The 23,174-nt window shown below is 27.8% G+C and overlaps 1 protein-coding gene across 2 annotated transcripts in view; it reads right to left on the bottom strand.

Moving 5' to 3' along the window:
* The window catches only part of LOC132953367 (uncharacterized), a 252,297-nt gene that overhangs the window by 116,623 nt on the left and 112,500 nt on the right, over positions 1–23,174 (bottom strand). For both annotated transcript variants that reach the window (XM_061025852.1, XM_061025851.1), the window contains exon 4: positions 15,870–15,887. In XM_061025852.1, coding sequence (XP_060881835.1) covers positions 15,870–15,887 — 18 coding nt within the window. The remainder of the gene's footprint in view (positions 1–15,869; positions 15,888–23,174) is intronic.

Raw genomic sequence — 23,174 nt, 5'->3', positions numbered from 1 at the left:
TTATATAATTTAATGAATATGCAGGTGCATGGCAATAACTATTGTACACATAAGTTGAATAATTCATTTTTAACAAAACAATAATAATGTTATAATATATGTATTTGGTTCTTTAAAGGGTTGTCTGTTGGTCCTTGGGAACACAAAATTGAAATTATTATAACAAGCCGGTTTTGATGATCAAAGACTTGCAATATTGCGATAGACTTTACACATCGGTACACTTGTAGGTGTACATAAAAACATAATAAAAAATAGTTTTATGAAACAGAACAGTAATTGTGAACTACTTAATATATCTGATTTATCAATAATTGATCGTTGCGGTAAACACGTTTATTTTATGTGTTAGTTAAATTTATATCTTCTTATTTGGTGTGCATCATGTTTATAGGGCTAATGTGTACATTGAACCGGCAGAATTTCTCACAACTGCCGATTTCCTATTTGGATCTTAACATATATGTGTATAAACGGAAATCCTTTGTCCCAAATTCACATAAATCTGTCAGTGGAAAATAATTTCAAACAAAATGCTATAAAAGTAATCGCTTGTCGTTAAATTAAGACACATTAAATAATTGTCATGGTTTTGAAAAGAAAAAATGGAGTACATTGTCAACTATGTCTAATGTAACTTCTAACTGTATAGTAAAATAAAATGTAAGTTTTTATGTACATAAAAAAATTCAACATTTATTGTGTGACAAGTTTAGAAGAAATTGAATGGAATGGCTTTAACAAAACGTTAATAGTTTTTTTTTTTTTAAAAAAAACCAAGAATTAAAATAATATACATACATAGGGATATTTTTTTTTAGTATTACGTAGACATTTTACTTCATAATGTTAATATGAGTGAAATTTTATGTTAAACATTTTAATGTACAAAAAGCAGTAAAGTTTATGATATTTGTTGTTAGTAAAATTGTGTTATAATCATTTTTAAAATAGTCTGGTGTATGTTAGTTTTAATCTCATATAATTTTAAAGTTATTGGTAAATTATGATGATAACATTATATTGTATAATATGGCAACAATTTAAATAGAAAACAAAAAAAAAAAATTATAACAAACCGACTGAAAATCGACTACAGCTGTCTTGCATATTATGGAAATATCAAAACTAAAAAAAAATTTAAAATCTTGGCAATGGTTAATAACGTATTCGTTATATTGTGGTCATTTTTTGTTTTATTTATGATTTTAAATTTTAATATCTTCTACTATAATGCTCCCATAAATTTGTGCTGAAAAAAAATATGTTATATCCTCTCTTTGAATATAGGTGTATAGACATAGAGGTACACCGACAAAATTCATAATATAATCAAATTAAAAACAATTTTTTTCGGATGTATCATAGGTAGTAACATTTTCATATCTATATCTATAGTTATTAAAAAATCTACAATTATTATTATATATTTAAGAAGAATCACAGTTACTTTTATTAAATACAGATATTTTAAATACATTCAAAAATTCTTGAATTTATTTTTACAATTATTTTTACAAAAAACGCATTATTTGAAAATTAAAAACGAATTAATTAGAATAATATTTTTCACTCTAAAATTATATTATATTACTAATTCATTCTAAACTTCTTCTTTATAAAAAATAACTGTTCCAAACATGACGTTCTAAATGCCGTGATTAACATCACGAAACGTTAAAATAATACTATAAAACACGTCGATAACCACAATGGAATTTAATATAATTACGTATCGTTACAATTATCATTATAATGTTAACAATAGCGCTTTTATACGTATAGAATTTTTTTTATAAACATTTATTGGATTATATAACAATCTGTAATGGTACCTATTTATAATAAGCATATGTGCGAAAAAAAAATGTTATTTGTATACAAGACGTGGAGACGTGATGAAAGAAGTCACCCAGCAGTAACACTCAGACTTATAGAGTGTAAATTATTTTTATTGAATTGACATTAAATACAATTTAAAATTAAAAAGATATAATGTCGTCTACTTTGATGTCAAGCAGTAGCTGAATATGAACAACTGCTGTAAATATCAACATATTACTATTCACAAAATATATTCATGACGATATTTAATTGTAATTCTGTTTCAACATATTTTCTTCTACACCTATAAATTATTCAGTCGTGATGTACGGCGCAGAATACATAGACTTCTTGTTTTGTGTGCATTTAGTCTTGGGCCTTGGCTGTAATTTATGTACTTCAGTAACGGCTGCACCACGAGAAAACATCTTTTATTCAAAACTACAAGACAGTTTGTTTGGTTTCTCAAAACTCCGAGGCTATAATGATCGATTTATGCTATAGTTTAATGATAACACAATTAGTTAATTTAAAATTCTTTATATTTTGTTAAAATACTTTGTTTTGTTTTAATTAACGTGAATTTAACTGATTGCCCAATTACGGTATCAGTTGCGCCATTTCGTTCACATATTATAATACATTTGAATTGAGCTGTTAATTTCAGTAAATGTTTGAAAATGATTTAGCAAACATATAATATTATCGTCAAATATCGATAATTTTATTTTGAAGTATATAATATCCTAGTACATTAATTGATTGCCAATAAAATATTATAAAAAAATCGTTTTTATACGAGTTTTTGAGTTACTTTAATTTTACTTATAATTATATAAGTTTATTAATTTAAATAAGTACGCAGCATATTTTTCCGAAGATATAATTTAGACTTAATAATATTATTAATGTGTATAACGGTTTTAACACGGCACGATGGATAGGCAAAATGACTACATGACTGCTTTGGGAATAATAAATTGCAATAACCAAATATAATATTATAATTTTGACGTTAAAAAATCAATAAGGACAATATTATTATATTTTGGTATTAATTGTATCGAAGCATTGACCATTGTTTGTTATTCTGATACATCGGATGGTCGGGATTTGGGGTTAGGTGACTCAACAACGGATTGTCGTCATAAGGCTGTACAATGTACATGCAATTTTACGCTATAATTTTGAGTAGGTATGCTGAGTTCTTGCAAGTAGCATATTATACATTTGCGTCCAAATAGGCCTATACGATTGAACGTGGTTAGAAAGTGAGAAATCGGATTCTGATCAGTCTGGTCAGGAGTTTTGTGGATTCGAAAACAATTCCGAACTCGATACATACGCCATACTGTGACCATAGTAAGAACCCATTTCGTTGTGTGTTGTGTGTGCAATGATCCGCCAACTTTAGGGAAGACACGATTGTTGTCGAATTCATAAATGCACGTGTGTGCCCTTACGTGTTCTGTATATAATTATTTTCACAGTGATTGTACTGTATTTGACACGGACGACATATTATATTATGTTTAAATAAATCCGTTAAAAACACAACGATTATTTTTTAAATATCAATTAATCCATTAACAAACCTCGTAATATGTTCGGCTCATGTATGTTTTTTTTTTTAAACTAAATCATTACCAGTATGAAATAAATAGAAATTGGTCGTTGTTTTTCGAATTGTAAAATGTAGTAAATACAAATTAAAAATTGCTTTACTCGTCGCGGAGATCATGTCTGTGTACAACATAATAATGGTAGTTTACTATCATGAAATATTTTATACTTGCGTATTATATTTATTTAGTAGTCTTAAAAACTAATAACTGAAATACATAATATTTTTATGATGTAAATAAATAGCATCTCCGTTGTTAAAAAGACACTAATGACTCTGTTAAATTACAAAATAAAACACATCATTATTATTATGATATCTATGAAAATCAAATAAACATTACTAATCCTTATTGATTATTTTTGTTTTAGAAATAAGTTTATTACCATAACACGATTCATTAGGTAACAAATAAAGGAAAAAAACCATTGGGTAACATTTATTATAATTTTTTTTTTTTTTTTTTTTTTATTGGGTAACCCGCGGCAACATAGGCCATTGGGTGTGGGGAGGGCACTGTAGGTTTTATATTGGGTAGGTTTGGTAGGTTTTATATTGGGTAGGTTGGTACACGTGTGTGTTGTGTTTGGCAGAATTTCTAATGGGGCACCCGTAGGTTTCTGCCGTGCCCCGGGGTGGGGGGATGGCGGCACTTGTTCTCCGGACACCGTGACTTGCACGGAGAAAAATGCCGCCCAGTGGTCGAGGATCGAACTCGGACCGGCTGTGCCGAATCCGTCGCGTTAGACCACTCGGCCACCTCGTCCCCCCATTTATTATAATATATGTATGTAATATTGCATTTATTAATCACTGCAAGTTCTTAATCATCGATCATCTTGAGATAAAACAACTATCACAAATTAATCATTCAATTGGAGAACAACTATATATGAGCGACATTTAGTTTGAACTGTAAAAGCAACATTTTTATGGTCCAAAATAATTTTTAGCGTGTATTTTCTGAGGCATTTCTACCATACTTAGGAAAACTACTAACAGCGTTTACAGAATACCTGTTCAAAGTATCCACTTGATTCAATTCACAACCAAACCCAAGGGATATATGAAAGTTTTTCGGATTTTTCACTGACTAAAAAGTGTTTGCTGAAAAAAAATCGTTGCAAAACCAATACGCGTCTCGCTTTCTAAGAACCGAAATCACTTCTGGCTGGAAATGTACTGACTTGGTCTACATTTTATTTTCAATACTTATATAATGTATTTCATGCGCTATATATTATATAGTAAAAAAATGTGATTCTACGTTGGTCAGGAAGTTGAAACATAACTGAATTTTATGTGACATAAATACACAATAGTTCTTAAAAATGAACACAAATAATATCCTGTAGATTTGGAAATTATTTCCGTGTTATTATTTCCAGTGATGTATCGCAATCATGTACATAATGTATAATTAATAATATATATTTATATCATTTATATCAGAACCATAACTTTCTTCTCATTGCTCGTTACACTACAAGTTACAAACTCTGATAATCGGACACCACATCCCTTGATATCCATGCAGTATTTGTTTAGATCTTTAATCCTGTACAAGTTAATGAACGCAATGATGACGATACTGCTAAGATAAGACATCCTTCAGTGCTTCGTCTTATGAGTTATTACCAACGTAAACAAGTATGACGCCATGTGCTTGTTTTTTTTCGAGTCAATTTTTCGTAATCACGTACTGGCTTATTATTGTTACCAAAACCGCGGTAGACCAAATCGTCAATATCAGCCACCCATCATAAATAACCGGCAAAAACCGACACATAGAAATAGTAACATCCAAAAGCAGCAACGTTTGATACAAATTTGTAATTAATGTATTATCAATCCACGCGATACAATTTGCAAAAACCCCATAAACACACATTCGCTCCTTTTCTTTGATAATTTGTCTTCTTCCAAATAGTTTCCGTGTATTATAATCAAATATAATTAATACAATACATACAAAAATATAAATTAACCTAAAGTTTAGGTCCCACTGATTTGACGTGAAATATAGGTCATGGATTAGTTATCCCCCACCCCCCCCCCCTAACTGGTAATCTGGAGGATTCAAAATACCCATCATCATTAAATCTTAGTATGGACACTTAGATGCCAATGATTAAGTGTAGAGTGATCCAACGGACAATGATTTTATCGGCACCGGTCGAGATGTTTATAACAACGGCTTCGTTGGCATATCGCCCAGATCGACACTTGAACAGATAAACGCAACCAGACGACCGGAACACCCTAATGGACCGGTGTCTCCGTGTTCAGTATTACCGTCAGCTTACGTCCAAAATTAGCAATAGTTCGCCGTTTAATAATATTATTAACAGTTGCTGGTGTGTGTGACGAGGGTATAGCATGGCTTCGACCTCGTGTCCGCTTCAAGTGCGTTTTATAATGTCCGGAAGTGAACTAAAGTCTGTGGACTATAAATTTGACTGAATTCTGTATAAAACGATACGCATTGAGATAATTCCTCAAAAAAAAAAAAAAAACACGGCATGAACTAGCACGAAATCATTATTAATAAGTTCTAAATATTACAAATTGTATATACATATAAGACAGAAAATAAATAAGAATATTTAAAATTAGAAAAAATTCATTTTTAGAATTGTATGTAACTTGACTTATACTCCTGAATAATTTCAATACATTAATAATTATTGTGTTCTATACAGTTATTAAATTAGTTACCTACTAATATTTTATTTTACGAATTATAATTTTCATTAATTGTATCATATTATGTTTACGAAATACTTATATTATAAAATACAAACGTACAATATTCATTGTAGACTTTTAATAATACGAATATAATATGTATGAAGCCTGCACATAACATTTTATGATGATTCACGAAACGAAATTCTAATAGGTATTATAATATTATAAATAAATCATATGCTGTATGTATTCTAGAGCTGGAATAGTTATTTAAATGAAGGTAAAATATTTATTTATTTTTTTTTATAATATGGTCTTGTATTGTTATTGTTATGAATATGCACTAGGTATTAATGTATTATATAGCAGCTTATATCGAGATGCATCACAAAAAACTTCTAGCTATTGAAATAAAGCAGGATACATAAATGTATCAACCTTTCGGCTGTCATATTCTGCTTTGAACTTCTCAAGAGAAATCACAACTAAAACAAGAACCACCAAAGGGAATATCTAAGTAGTGCTGTTAAAGTCTTAGTTCGTTCGTTTATTATCAAAACTATTTTAGATATCTTTCAGAAAGATCAATTCGTGTCACAAACCATTTGTCTTTGCATGCAATATAATATGTATATGTACGTATAAATAGATTTGTTTATTATTTACTCGATTATTATTCATGTTAATATTTTGTATTTAACAAACTTAAATCGATGAAAGATGTGTATAATTTATTATACTCATAAAACTATATATACGTGTTACAGAAGATCTAGATGAATATATATATATTCACAGAAAATATGTTATAAAACGATTCATTTATTTGAACATATCATACCAATATAGGTGGACAAAAAAATGTAAAGATAAATCAACTACTATATACATAATGTCAATTACATATTTTTGTTTTTCTCGGAGCTTTGGAAAATTACTGGGAATTTCAAATGTTGACCTCCCCAAGCACCAACTAGATTCACTTTAACATCGAACAAGATACTGAAGTTGAAAATCAAAGCATTATTTCAACTAATTATCGTGTACACAGAAACAAAAAAAAAATTTTAATTTATAAACAAATTTTTAAATTAAAAAAAACACATCATCGTAAAATCAAAACATTCTAAAATAATTGTGCTATATTGTTATATATAGTATGACAGTATTTTAAAATTTTAATTTAAAAGTTTACTAAATGTCAGTTTCAAACCATCGATTTCTTTTGAAAAAAATGTATACATCCTTAATTGCATTTAAAACTAAAAATACAATTATTTAAAAACAATAACATTAACTCAATAAACAAACTTCTAGAACTTATTATTTATAAAATTAAAAAAAAAACAGCAATAAGTAGATAAAATAAATTGCAAAAATACATTTTAATATTTTAATCAATTTAAATTTTAAAAAGTTTTCACTTTAGACAATCCTACAATTTAATATATTAGAATTTTTGACTTGAATATAAATATTATTATGATATGAAACTTAAATAAAAACTAGAAAAGTAAGATAGTGGCACAATATTAAAAAAAAAAAAAAAACTGTAGGTAATGTATTTTAGATTCACTCAGAATTATTTAAAACACAAATACCTGTGGAATATAATTCTCATAAAAATGCATTTATCTAAATAATGTGTCATATAAATATTTGAATACATTTGTTAGAAGAAGCCACGTAATATTTTTTTCTCAATTTTATGAAATAAAAATGTTTAAAAGACCATAACTCATAAGTATTTTTATTTGAAAACCTATTTTCAACAAAAATTATGCAGACATTTAACGGTATTAGTTTCATATTTTCAATACCTAACTATTAAAAAATAAACATGACTATTAAAGTCATTATGCCATTACGGGCAACAAGAATTTCATAAGACAATTTAGTGGGATCACGTTGTTTGTAAATGTGAATATAAAACTATATTGTTTTTGTTAATAGTATTATGTTAATTTTAAATAATTACTTTTCTTCTTAAACAATAAATTAGTTATTAACATGATGTGTGATCAAACAATTAGGATATAAGAAATGTATTTATTTTATGTGAGCGTATTATAAAATGTAAACCGTTTAACTAACTAAATATGAGACTTGGTCCTTCACATATTTCGTGTTATATATTATTATAATGCTATCTAAAATTCGTATTAAATAACAACCCATCGATAATTTATATAGTTTGTTAAAGTTAGTCGTGTGTATACAGTATGCATACTAATTCTGATTAGGGTCAAACAAGGCGCAGTGTTAATGGGTAGACTGTAGATGAATGACCTTGTAATGTATTTTCTCAATACGAGGTAATTTAACGAAAACAAGTGAAAAATAAACAATCAAAACAACAGGCATAGAATAATGTAATTTTGTTCGTGTTAATGTTGTTTACATAACCCTTTAAACTAAATTTAAACTAACGTTTTTATTTTAAATGGAAAATATTTCGTGGAAAAAAAACGTGTTAATGGTTGAAAGCAGCTGATGGACATTATTTCTGTATGGGAAAACAATTAACGAATACAGTGTTCTGTGGGGTGTGAAAAAAAAAGGAAATAAATTGGGTTTAAATATGAAAGTAAAATGCCACCTCACCGATAAACAAAATGCTTATTAATTTCAACCTAATGTAATTTAGGCTATAAAGTATAAATATAAAATCAATCATGATTTAAGTGGTGGTGGTTGTAACTTACAATATGAAGTTTATAACTTGAATTATGTTTTATTTTTAATGTAACATAAAAAACTTTAATACATTTTATTTTGAAATCATTCACATATTATAAATCATAGACAAGTATTCCATTCTTCGTAGAGAAAAAAATTGACATTTAAGTATTTTACCACAAAACTAGAGAATTATAGTAGAAATAATAATTGTTAAAAACAAATAAATGTATATTTTGAAATCTAAAAGTATATTAAATAACAAAATTCACGTTTACTTGTAAAATAAAGACTTTTGGTTTAGCAATATTAAACAATACTCATTTACATAGACATTGTGTGTATTAAATTCTTTTTTTAAAATCTATCCAAATTTATATAATAATGGTTATTAAAAGAAAAACTATGGTTCATTTTTTTTTTAATTTTCATTTAATATGAATAGAAATACTTCATTAAAATTATATTTTAATAAACCACAATATTATTATGTGGAAAAAACATTTTAAGTAACGTAGACATTATGTTATTGTAGTATGAATTGTAATACGTAACTTAATATTTGATTCAATTTCATGGTAATATGATATGATATGATTATATAAACGAGAAATAGATAAAAATACATTTTTTATTAAAATAACAATATTGTAATGAGGAATGACAAAAAGAAAAATCTACTCAAAATTCAACTAGATATTCAAACAAGCACGACAACCATGTTTATTGATATTATAATCAACGGTTGAAAAAAAACATTCAAACATTTTTGTTTCGTCAAGTTAATAGAAAAAATACAATTTTTTTTTTTAGATATTTGCATTTGACGAAACAAAAAATAGTTTAATATTTTGTACATCCAAAATTACACTGTTTGCCATCACATACAATTTCACTACTCTTCTATATTATATTATACTTTTGACACCCACTGCAGGTTATTATTTTTTTTTTTTCATGCCGTTCATCGATGTTATCTCTTGATTATTTTTCAACACACGTACGTGAGGGCTTATTGTAGTAAGTCCACATACACGTTACCCACGGCACATTCCAGTATAATATGTTATTGTACTACAGTATAATGCTATCGTGGAAATTCACACGGAGTCTTTGAGTATAGATCAAAACCGTTGTGTTGTATTATCTTGTTTATGTGTTAATATACAGGTGTTGTAGGTGGACGGCGTATTACATTTTTAGTCAATTTTGAATCATCGGTAATAATATACGCAGACAACGAATAATAATTATTATATTATATAGTATCGCAAATACATATTATAGCTTTTAACACGTAAAATGTCTAAAAATGCTTATACCCGATTCCGATGGCGTATACTTATTATGTACATAATATATTATGAAGCACAAACGTGAGAATAAAAAATGTGCGAGCATATATATTAGAAGATTTAGGCGAGGCATTTTTACTAGATGGTTAAGGATATGACGTGTGTGTGTGGGAGGATGAGGACGGGGGTGGAGCTCGGAAAAAGTAGAAAAATTCTAGAATCCCCCCCCCTCCCTCCTTCCCACACTGTGACAAATGCGATACCGGTTGACGACCGGCCGGTGGAGTAGTGAGGCACTGGTGCCAGGTGTGCCGCTAGTGGTCGGGTAACGCTTTTCCGTTAAGGGGTGAGCACGGGGGGCGCGGAGATTGTAAGAAAAATGAGCGCAGGTTTTAAGACACCCAGGAGAGATGTTGGTAATAAATAATAATAACCGAAATTTCGACCCAATGATATTCAACTTGTTTGGCTTCTACGTACAGTTGTGGTGACGATGGCGGGGCGCAGGCATAAGTCGAGAGAAAAAACATGACCGAGGTTTCATTGCGGACGAAAAGAAAAAAAAAAACGTAATTTTTCAATACTCGGGACGTCGAATCTCGAACCTTATTTTTTTTTTTACAAACGGCTAAAATATATATTCCGAATAACAGAGGAATTTTTATTTTTTCTTATAATATCAAGACACCACTCCGAAAGTGATTTCTACGCACGGACGGACTCGTTCAGTCGAACATATTGTAGAACAGTTGTTGTTTGAGGGGTCCTTCCATTACACACATCCATTGAATGAATACAACTAAAAGACGATTCGACACTGCCCCGTTTAACGTTTATTTAAAAATATTGATTTTCTTATTCATCTATTGGTCGCAGAAATACGATGAATAAATTAATCTATTAGGTGTGGCAATGATTATTAATCATAGGTATAACAATAGCGGGTATTATATTTATAACATATTGGTTCTCGTATTACCACAATGTTACATTACATTATAACAAGACGCATATACTGCATGTCTACACATACTTTTCTCAAACTAATTACCATATTATATATTTTTATCGACGATTCGTTAATTTGTTTATTAATTTTATAAAAAAATATCCAAACATTAATAGAATAACGTTATTTGTTTTTATCCTACAATAATTTTTGATTATAGCTTCTACATAACACTTTAGTTTTGAAGATATTCAATAACGTTACAAATTTCATAAAACTAGTTTAATCTTAAGTTATAATATCTACTAAATACTTTATACACTTTAACATATAAATAATACTATAACAGAGTTTATATTATAACTACATATTATAATATTTTACAATAATTGTAACTTTTATTAATTAGTATTTTCACATTTTTTTAGAGGTGAAATATAGTTTTAAAACTAAAGTGCATATTTTTTTGGGATTCATCATCAAAATAAATGTTGATATGATTAACGTTATATATTACTATATTTATATTCTATTTTTTCATAAATGTGAACAAGAAAGTGAAATAATTATTTTTTAATACCTAATAAAATATTAGGTACAGATCAAACATGCTATGAATAATTGCATTCATTATTTTAATATACATGCCGCAGAATTAACTAGTTATTAGAATTCATAAAAAAAAACGTAATCTTATAGATTATTATAACATGTCCTAAAATATACGTTTTTTCATTGGAAATTAATATTAATATTTATAATCAGTGGTTATAAACATACCTATTTTGTCTTACTTCAACTCGAAAGGGAATGGAGCTTACCTACTCAATCACCAAAACACTAACATTTCTTAGAAGGTATAACTTTCGATAAAACTAATTTATGAAAATGTATTATATAAATAACAACTTGGGTCGTATACAGCATTCTTAATTATTCCTAAATTTGATTTTTACGACGTACAATATTTTCTTATATTACGTTACCTACCTAATATTTACAATATTTATTAACCTCTACATTACCTACTTTACCACATTGCGCTACAGAAACATCCTTCCCGTGATACTTGTCTAATTTATTATTTTATAACTTTGAATAATGTTAATCATGAACTAATAGAACACACAAGTTAGTTAATTTATTTCATATGATTCACGGTTTATATATGAGTAATCATAGTAATTTAATTTGTATTTGAGAATAAGTTACACCATGATTGTGTAGCTTTTTAACCGTATGATTTTTGTGAATTAACATTACATAAAATACTATCCAAAGTGAACATTAATACCATAGTTATACGTTCATATCATAAGGTATTGGTAGAAAAAAATTGGATGCATTTAAAAAAAAAATAATATTGAACTCGTATTAAATGTAATTTTAATAATATATATTTTTTTTTTTATTATTTGAAATTCAGGCTTCGACAAGTGAGGTCATTATTCTACTAATATGTGGGAGGGTAATGCTTCTTTGAACACGTGTGTGTTCATAATATTTATTTTCCTTCTGTATAATAGTTAAAACAACTTTACATTTTTAAATGAATACCTGATGAGTGATGGTATATTAATTGAAATTAAAATTATCAAAGAGGATATTTAAATGATGATATCCATTAATCTAAATATTTTGGTTTAAGGGTTCATTAATAGTGAATAATTAAAGGAAAGTAGTTTAAAAATGTACAAACAATTTATATATCTAATTCTCTTAATTTTTCTAGCCTAATATTGAATTATTGTAATTATTAAATCGTAAGTTGAGTATTAGTTTTATGTAAGTACGTTACATCAATATTGTATGAAAATTTGTCTTTTTAAAAATTAAATGATTTCATTTTAGGTGAATATTTTAAAATGTCAAGTCGATACTACTTTTTATAAAAAAAACTATAGGATGGTGGGAGAGGGGGTTTAAAAAGTTGTTAAAAAACAATAATGATATGATGTGGTTAAAATTAAAAGTGTACAAGTAATGTAAAAATTAAGTTAAAAAGAGAACCTTAATAATTATAAAGAACATTAAAATATATTTAAGTAGATACCTTTTAATAAATCAGTTACTACATAAACAATTTAAAAAAAACAAAAAAGTATTGTGTTAATTTAAATTTGCGGGTTTATCCATTGCAAAAGTGATCTAAAAGAGATTTTCTCTATTCTTTTTATAATAATTATTTTTGAAATATGATAATATACTATTAGTGTAGGTACTTTTATAGTCGACGGCCACGAAATATATTTACTGTTTTTGTTTACCAGTGAATTTATCTATATATTATGGAAGTTAAATCTTTAGCTACTATAAAAACTTAACTATGAAAAAATAGATTCGTATTTACGTATGAAGAAATAGAGACCTGATGCGTATAGGTAATAATAATAATAATAATAATAATAATAATATTATTATGATGTTGCATTATGAATCAAATTCTGATATCTCGTAGTTCTATATATTATATTTTTTTCAATTTTTAATTGATTCCTTTTGATAACCACAAACCTATACCTGCTTAATACGAACGACGTGTTATAATAATTAATATATGACGTGAGTAAAGTAGTAGTGGCGTACCCACGCATTATACGCATTTAATTACTGCTGTTATTGGGCCATAGACACGCCCATTATTGTGAACTCTGTGTGTTATTTTATACGACAGCTGATGTTTTGGGATAATAATAACGAATGTATGTATATACTATATATAGTATGTTATACCGAATTTATAGTTTCTCTAGGGTTCGCCTACGCCATACAATGTTCGCGCAACTGTCAGTGTTTCACACGGTCCCGTCCACGGCACTATTTCCACCGTATTCACGTTACCGATTCTTTGGATGGAAGTTTTCGTAAAAATTCGTAGATTATCCCTTATCCCCATATCTGTTTACCGCAGCGTGGAGATGGTATTGGAATAATAACAAAAAAAAAGTAAAATACAAGTTGTGCAGCGATCCTTGCATGGACGGTCACCGGGCGAGCGTTTTGTGTCCAAGACGAATTTTCGTCCTTAACGATACTTCCCGGCCAACGCTTTATTTAGAGTGCTTCACGGCATGTAAATAATTAACAACACGGCGTGGCGTACGAACATGTGTACCTACTTACTAACATACATGTATTACGTGTCTGTGTATTAATGTGCTCATCCTGTAACTTGTAAGTCCACTCGTCCGAAGACCCTATCTTAGACGGTTTTTTACGGTTGGCATAACCGATTGAACTCTTCCGCGCAAATTTCTCGCGAACAAACGAATTTCGTCGGAATTTATCTCAACCACAGCTGGCGTAGTACGATCGTATAACTCCACGGCAATGAAGTTTACGGGTGCCGTAAGACCAAAATGTATACGATTCGCTAAACTACATAATATTATTGCTACCGTCGTATTATATGGGACTCAACTTTCTTGTGTAACACTCACTGCAGAGACACGGGGTTATCAATTTTTAATTACATATTTTATAATATGTGCGAAATATTAAAGTACTCCACGCCACATACCGCAGTTATTTAGTTCGTCATATTCGAAATTTCGAACTAGTTAATTAATCGTGTAATTCCGTTTTCTCTTACTTTCGAACAAAAACAGAGAACTTTTGGCACCTCAGAGACACATAATTTCATATGCACACACACACACACACACAGCCCCTACAAAGTTTTATTCTAAACGGCATATCAAATATATAATAATAAATAATGAAAAGAGTTTAAAATTGAACTCGTCTCTCCGATAACCGTACATTATTATTCTGTGTTAATTAAGATTAAAGCAGTAATGCTACTGTCATGAAAGAAAGACGTGAAATCCTCTAAAATGTATAAGTATGTGCTATTAAAAATTATAGGCCTTTTTGCATGTAAACTCCACTATTTTTCCTCAACATGTTTGATAATACTCGTGTATAAGAGTGTATAACATAAGTCATTACTACTATTCGATTGTTGTTTTTTCAAAAAATTTAGAAATAAATAAATACAGTTCTACAAAATATTTTTTCGATTTGGCTTTTGGATGCATTCTAAATTGTAAAACAGTAATAAATCACAATTTTTTCTAGTTAGTACTATAATAAAACCTTATCTGTATTTTGTGACATTTTTTTTTATGTATTTTACATCCTGTATAACTTATGTTAAAACAAAAATTATCACATATTCAATTGTGAATAACGAAATATAAAATAAGATAAATATTTCCTCTAAAAAAAATGAAGATAAAATGTATATCATTCTATTTAAAATAAAAAAAAGTAATTCTGCATCCACGAGTCATAAACGATGAAATACGGAAACATGTTTTGACAGCACGGTTTAGCCACTATTACGTCATATGAACCGAATCGTTATGAAATTATATTTTATACTTTACATCGACTTAAAAAATGAACTGTTGTTATTTCTATAAAAGTTTAAACAGACAATAAAAACAAAACACTGACAATTTTGAACATAATAATACATCAATAATATAATGTGAACATTTTATTTTATTTCTAGTTAAAAACTAAATGCCTATTGTATAATAAAATATAAATAAAGTTTATAACTAAAACTAATTTAATCATCTATGTATGCACACTGAAAATCACCAACTTTGGACACTTATTAATTTATGCATAATACCTACCTGTAACAGTTTAGCTCTGTTGTCATTAACGAATCATTCAAAAATTGTTTTAATCTTTAATTAAGTCAGTAGTAAACAATACAGAATACAATTTTTTATTGTTGGTAAGCTTTATTTGCTTATGATAATAGCTTTGAAAAACATCCGTATGTACTTACTTATTGCAGCCGTGTTTCCTGAAACAATAATAAAAATCGTTAAAAACAATACAGTAATAGTTATAGTTATTATTATTATAAATTATAGTCAATGAATCAGAAAATACGAGAGGAATATCAAAATCTTATTCATTTACAATGTATTATTTATAACTTCATACGTGGAATAATATTTTAGTATTCTACCAGTCAATAACCTGTTAAAAATAAACTATTGTAAGTAGTGAGATACATCAATTTTGAGAATCAATTTTCTTTAAGCATTAGTGGTTCGAATTCCTTAATACTGGCAATAAGACAAATTAAAGACATTCCTTTCTTTAAAAATTAAGAATTATTTCTTAACGATCAATAACCCATCCCCGACGCGAACCACACACAATTTACATAATATAATTACACCAGAAAAATCATTGATGTTATTTTTCATAGACATTTTTTTTATCATATTTCAATTTAAAACGTGTCATTAGAAAACCGTGAAATTTTACGGCAGCCAAAAACACCTCTATTTATCATTCGGGTTGTTTTAGTTTACACAGACAGTATGTGTCCTCCCAGACTATATAGTTTTATTAAGGTTATCACATTTTGTTTTGTTTATACATAGGTATATATAGTTGCCGTCTAATATTAACAATAAACAATAAATTCCATCCCGAAGCTACATTAGTTGTACACAGTGTTCTGTCAACATTCGTCTTCCGATTCATATACACATTCGTTTTTTTTTCATCCACAACCAGTTAGTATATAAATATAATATCGTATACAACAATTTATTCCGCGACCGAAAATTTATTACGGGAAATCATTATATACGTTACATTATCATAAACACGTATTAAGTACTTGTCATCATAATATATGTGTATTTTAAGTGCGGCGTTCATAACGAATTTCTCATCCTATTATATATAATTTTGAATATGTTAATGTTTATGCGTCAACACTAAACTAACCCTTTGCGTTAAAAATGTAAATACAATACTATATATATATATTTTTTTATTTATCTAAAATGAACTTCGCCTGCACAAGCCATTATAGTTAATAATTTTCATCAAAACTTGATTTTTTCTCTTACATTTTATCGTATTACCTATATTATATACATTTGTTTTCTAAAGAACATAAAATCTCCTGGTTGTTTTCACACTTGAATCCGCTAAAACTGCATTTGAAGCGGTGGGTGTTATGCATTTACCGAGCTCCTCTTAATATTGTACTCGCGACATATTGTCAGTGGGTGTCGACGGTTAGTGTTACTCCGCAGGTTTCGCATAATATATAGGTGGATCTTCTTTTTATATTAGAAAACCGTGTGTTAATTATTCAGCCTTAGTGTCAGATTCTTAGTCTCTTTAGTACTGTTTTTCCTCTTTATTTTAAATTCGAGATGCGTACAATATTATCGTAAGGTTGACGGTATCGAAATAGGATACCAGTACTTTGGTACCTACTAGAACAGATGTACCGAGAAACCCCGTCATCGGCGTCAACACATAATATGATATACGCCCAGACAGCATTTCGTTATGATAATATTATTATTATAGTATTACAATAACGTTATACTAATATTGTTCGTTATTACAATGTTATAATAATATTATTAATCATAAAATTGCTGTTGGGCGGTACATCTACTTCGGTATTGGACGGCACGTCGGTACTTCGACATTACAGTACACCGTTCAAGCGGTGTTTGAGCAATAACTGGTATACCTATGTAATACCGTATACCGAAAAACTCGTCATTCCTGTGTATATTAATGTAATAACTATGTTTACTAATAACTTGTGTGTTAACTGTCTCTGATGTTTCGCGTGTAAGTGCTATCTATGGTAATATTAAGTTTCTTCCACTGAAAACAAAAATCAAATAGTTATTATTTTTATTTCTAAACTATTCTTTCGACATAAAAAACATGATATAAATCGCCACTCTTTAAATAGAACGTGTGTACAATATAATTCTCCCATATAATTCTCCGGCGACAATGTTGATATAAATAAAAGTAATTTATAGGCAAAGTATTTACACCTGTTTATTTCAACAAAAGTGTATTAATATAAAAATACAGATCACACTACTCGGCGTTCACGCCTCTAAATAACTAAATAATATGACGTAGTAAATGTTTATGGGAGAGGGGGGGGGATAAAATATGTCCTGCAAACTAAACAATAATATAATTTCTACCGTATCCAAAGTAAAGTGCCTAGACTTATTTTTTTACAAGCACCTGATTTAATAAGCCCGGTTCGGTCAAACAGAGTTCAAATAATACGGGGTTCTGATAAGTATTCAAATTTTAGAGTTCTTCAAATAATTAAATGCATTTCAAGGATGATACTATACTTAATGAACCAATTTAATAAATCTAGAGTGTACAACCATTTTATTTGTAACTGATACAAGACGGCGTGAATAATAAGATGTTAAAGTATCGGTTAAAAATGAAATTGTATTAAGTTTATCAAAAGTCATTGTAAATACTTGAGACAAGTATTATAGCCTTTTGAGTTATCTACAAAGAAAATCATTTAAATTATATAACATTGGGTGGTATGGGTGATAAATCAATTTGAATTAGCATATCATATTATTTGTCTATAAAATAATACAATTTACTGGTGCAAATCAGTTGTTTATTATTAAAAATGTAGGTCCATACCTGCGTGTTTAATTTAGATGCCATGAATATAATGCCAATATTCGTAGATACGTAATTAAAAAAACAACAAAATTTGAACATATACAGATAGCTTAAAATTCAATTTAATAATACGGTAAAAAAATGGTTTTCTCTGAAATGAACGTGTTATTCCGTTATTGATAGGGAAAAGCCGATTATGATCCTATATATAACTGCCGAGCATCGGAGCGAACAGAATCGTTGCATTAATATTTAAATCCTGAATTGTCAATTTGTAGTGCGCAATAACCTAGCAGCAGTTATCCAAACGGACCCAATAAATACCATCTTCCGGCGCGAACCGCCATAAAAAGGTATCTATACTTTGTCACATAACATGAATCACAACCGTTTGGTGTTTTCCTTCATCCATATTATTATAAGATATATAATATATACAGTATAAAATATATAAAATATGTAGTGCCATATGTAATTGTAATTCAACCCTGCAAAATATTTTGAACATAGACAAGTCATGGGCTTATATTATATTATATTATATAGGTCTGAGTAGGTATAAGTACAGTTTGACTGTAGTGCGAAATTGAACTGCAGACATTTATCATCCGGACACGCCGGACTACAGTCCGTGTAAAAACTATCTTCGCCGATAGAATGGTGACTTGCTACACTCTCACGTCAAAACTACGAATAACTGACACGGTTCGTATAACCTAGTTCCGGCATAATATGTACTACAAAATACCGTCCTAATCAAATTTAATATATGTGTTAAATTTCAATCCATCGATAATTTATCATGTATCGTATATATTGTATACAATTAATAATATGATAAAAAAAAAACTATTTTGAACGAAGACGGTTTAACTTTGTGCTAATCAAAGTTACAAAACAATTATTTAATAGCAATATTAAAATGTTAACAAACGTTCGTAATTTTTTTTTTTTGTAATTACCTATTATTTTTCAATGTGCTCTACATTTTGGTTTTTGTCCCCCCCCCCCCCCACCCAATGTACAAACTAGAATTGATTTTCTACCAGAAACCACTCTCAAAGTTGAAATTTAAAGTATTTTTCTACCGTAAAAATTGTCTTCAGACATACAAATAAAAAACACATCATTGTAAAATCAATACATTTATCACACTTAAAATCTAAAATGATAGTTACCACGGTATCCCCATATCCCCTACAAGGTCCACGTGTAATATATGTTATATTATATGATTTAACCATTATGGGTGTCAATTTTTAATATAATTTAGAAAAAAAGTTACCCATTAATTGATGAACAAAAATAGGTTTCGGCAGATATCATCAAATTGTGCAGTTAAGTAAACGCTGATATTATTTTGTAGTACCAAGTTTTTATAAATATAAGGAGTTACAAAATAAAATGACAAAAATATGATTATAACTGCAGAGTATGTCCTAATTCTGCCATTTATTGAAGACACCACTTTTGTTAATTTGTTATTTTTTGTAATTGTTTAAGTTCGTTAATGTTATAATTATAATATGAGTAAGTACCTAATTGATTTTGTTTTTTAAAATATTATATCAATACAAGAAATGTTGTTCATTATATTTTTATAGGTGACACAAAAAATTATAATAATATATTACGTTTACTCAACTATGCGGCAATAGAAAATTAAAAAATCGCTAACTATGTGTAAATGATAAATGAAATATCTAACTTTAAAAGTTAAAACTATCATAATTGTATAAAATTTAGTAGTTTTTGAAATAGGAAAATTCCTAAAATAAATTTTTTTTTTTTTTTGATTGTTTCTGTATATTTTTTAAACACATTTTGTTTTATTAATATAATCCGATCTATTTTTAATATTGCTTATTTTATGCTAATATTATCAAACATATAATATTATAAATACAATTTAATCTAATTTTTAAATATTTATGTTTCAGTTTGAATATTTATAATACCTATCGGCTGTATTATGTAAAATTATATATAATGTAGGTAAATTTATGAATAAATAAACATAGAATAAATCACAATGATGATGGTATTATATAATACTTGGAACATAACAGAAATTGTTTTCTTGAACTTTGAATAGATAATTCAAAATTATGCATTATACAAGTAGTTGATGCCAACAATAGGTCAAAAGAAAATATTCAAATAAAATGCACATTTTAAATTATACTTAACATATAATTTTCAACATAAAACTTATATACCGATTAATATCCATGATTTTTTTTCTTTGAAAAAAAAATGAATTGAAGAATTGTGTCTCTTGCATAAAACCAAAAACAGATTTGGCTGTTTTTATGGTTTATAAGTTCTAACTTATAAATATTTCATTTCAATTAACTTTAAGGAATTCTTATTCAAAATTATGTACATCGCCTATAATGGTGCGTGAAAAATAATATGGTGTCGCGTTCAATTTAAAGTTAATATTGAAAAAAAATAATTGTTTTTTTTGTTTTTATTATTGTTTTCAACAATATCCAAGATGACTTACCATAGAATGGATAAGAATCAATAGTTATTTATATAAAATACCTGTATTAGTTATCAACTTTAGACCATTAATTCAGCTTTTAAATGTATTTTTCCAATTGTCTATTAAAATATTTTTCATCGTTTATAATTTACGAGTGCTATATAATCTCCTGGATTAAACACACAGTCAAATTATAGAAATAACTTACTTATGGATATGATTATTCTATGGCTAGAACACTGATACAACTCACGTGATTGGTTTTGCTGATGCAGTAGTATTATATTTTAAATCTCAACACCGTGACCAAGTTATAAAAAAACTAATACAGTAGGTATAATAAAATATAACTTATGTCTTACAGTTAATGAAATTAAATATGTCAGCCGTTCACTTTAACAAAACAAACTTTAATAATATGTACAATGAACCATAGCTGAATAACCTGTATCAAATATATAATGCAAAGTTATTATTATGTGTTGTAGTAAATTAAAAAGGCTTATTAAAAAACAAAAAATACAATTTAGACATCATTCTAGGAGCTTTTAGTCGATTTTAAGCAGAATATACAATTTCCGATCATTCTCACTTATAATCTGTACTTATTGAAGCGTCCAGGCTTTTTTTTTTTGTTAAATATTCAAAGAAGCCGTTGCATAAAAAAAGTTTTTGCTCTTCACACAATATAAAATTTTACAACACTGTTATATTTTGATGTATTTATTTGTATATACTTATGCATTATAATATTACTAACTTATACGCAATCTCAACAGATCCTATTTTCATCAATAATAAAAATATTTTACATTTTTATTTTGATTATCACTACTCGTTAATTTCGAATACAACTCCGAATTGAATAAGACTTGATTATTTAATATTAAGGTTTTCCTTTTAATAGTATTATTTATCTTTTTTCTATTGGATCAAAGACCATCATGGACGTGAGGTTGTAAAAGATGCAAATAATTTTATTGTATTAATTTTTATTGGTAGAAAAAAATATTTCCTAATTTTACACGTTGGATATATTTTTAAGCATATTTAAATTAAATATCTATAGTAAAATAGTCAATAACAGCTGTTGTCAAATTGTTTAACCACGGTCCATAAAAAATGTAACTATTGGTATCCCAATAATTTTAAATCATTTTTTAAATGTATGGTAAGTATTAAATAGGTGAATGTATATAATATTACATATTCGAATTATTTTAAATTTTTAAATTTTATTTTGACGTAAATATAAAATATTAATGAATGTAAAAATAAGAGTGAAAATATAAAATAATTTCACAGGCCAGATGATAAATTATGGTAGGTTGAATTCGATTCACGGTCCGTTGTTAGCCATCCTTGGTTTAATATTACCGATTATTATGAAGTATTAAGCATTATGAAATAGAATATAAATGAATATATTATATATATTATACCTATAAATTAAGTATTTACATATTATATTTCATTTTATTAAATAATTCGAAAAAATGTTTTAAATAAATGTCTATTCAATATCCCTAAATACTCTTATTGATTAAAGCGATGCCATTTTTTAATTTTATACACGAATTTAGAAAATTGTTCTTATTGTATCCCATATTATACTAATGAAATATACATAATATATCATAATGAATGCAATGTTTTTGGGAAAAATTAAACCAACCTGCCGTAATATACTAATAGTAAATAAATTACTTAAATAGCAATATAAAAAACTGTACCATGGGATTAATTTAGAAATATAGGCCAACGCACTAACTTCGCTCAGAATCTCATTTATTGTATGGAAAAATTGATAATATTGAATTAAAATTTATCACATAAATTATTATGACTTACTCAATAACAAGTTACACTCAACACCTATAGCTGTACTGTAAAGTGGTTATCTACTCCCCCTTTTTTCTATCTTCATAATATATATAATAGAATCGCGTATTATACAAATTTAATTTGGCTCTCTATTCATCTTTGATAGAGATATATTCACTTGTCCAAGTAATTTTGTGATTTAAAACGATTTATCATTGTTATTAATTATTATTAAATGACAAAAACATAATATAACTAAGTGGCCGTTCCAAGACAATTGCCAGCATTACATGTACGCACCCTTTATAAATGGAGTGAGTTGGCTTT

The sequence above is a fragment of the Metopolophium dirhodum genome, unplaced genomic scaffold (assembly GCF_019925205.1).
Source record: "Metopolophium dirhodum isolate CAU unplaced genomic scaffold, ASM1992520v1 scaffold2, whole genome shotgun sequence".
In the NCBI taxonomy this organism is placed as follows: Eukaryota; Metazoa; Arthropoda; class Insecta; order Hemiptera; family Aphididae; genus Metopolophium; species Metopolophium dirhodum.
Note: the sequence above shows the minus strand (reverse complement) of the source record. Positions and strands in the feature narration are given on the sequence as shown.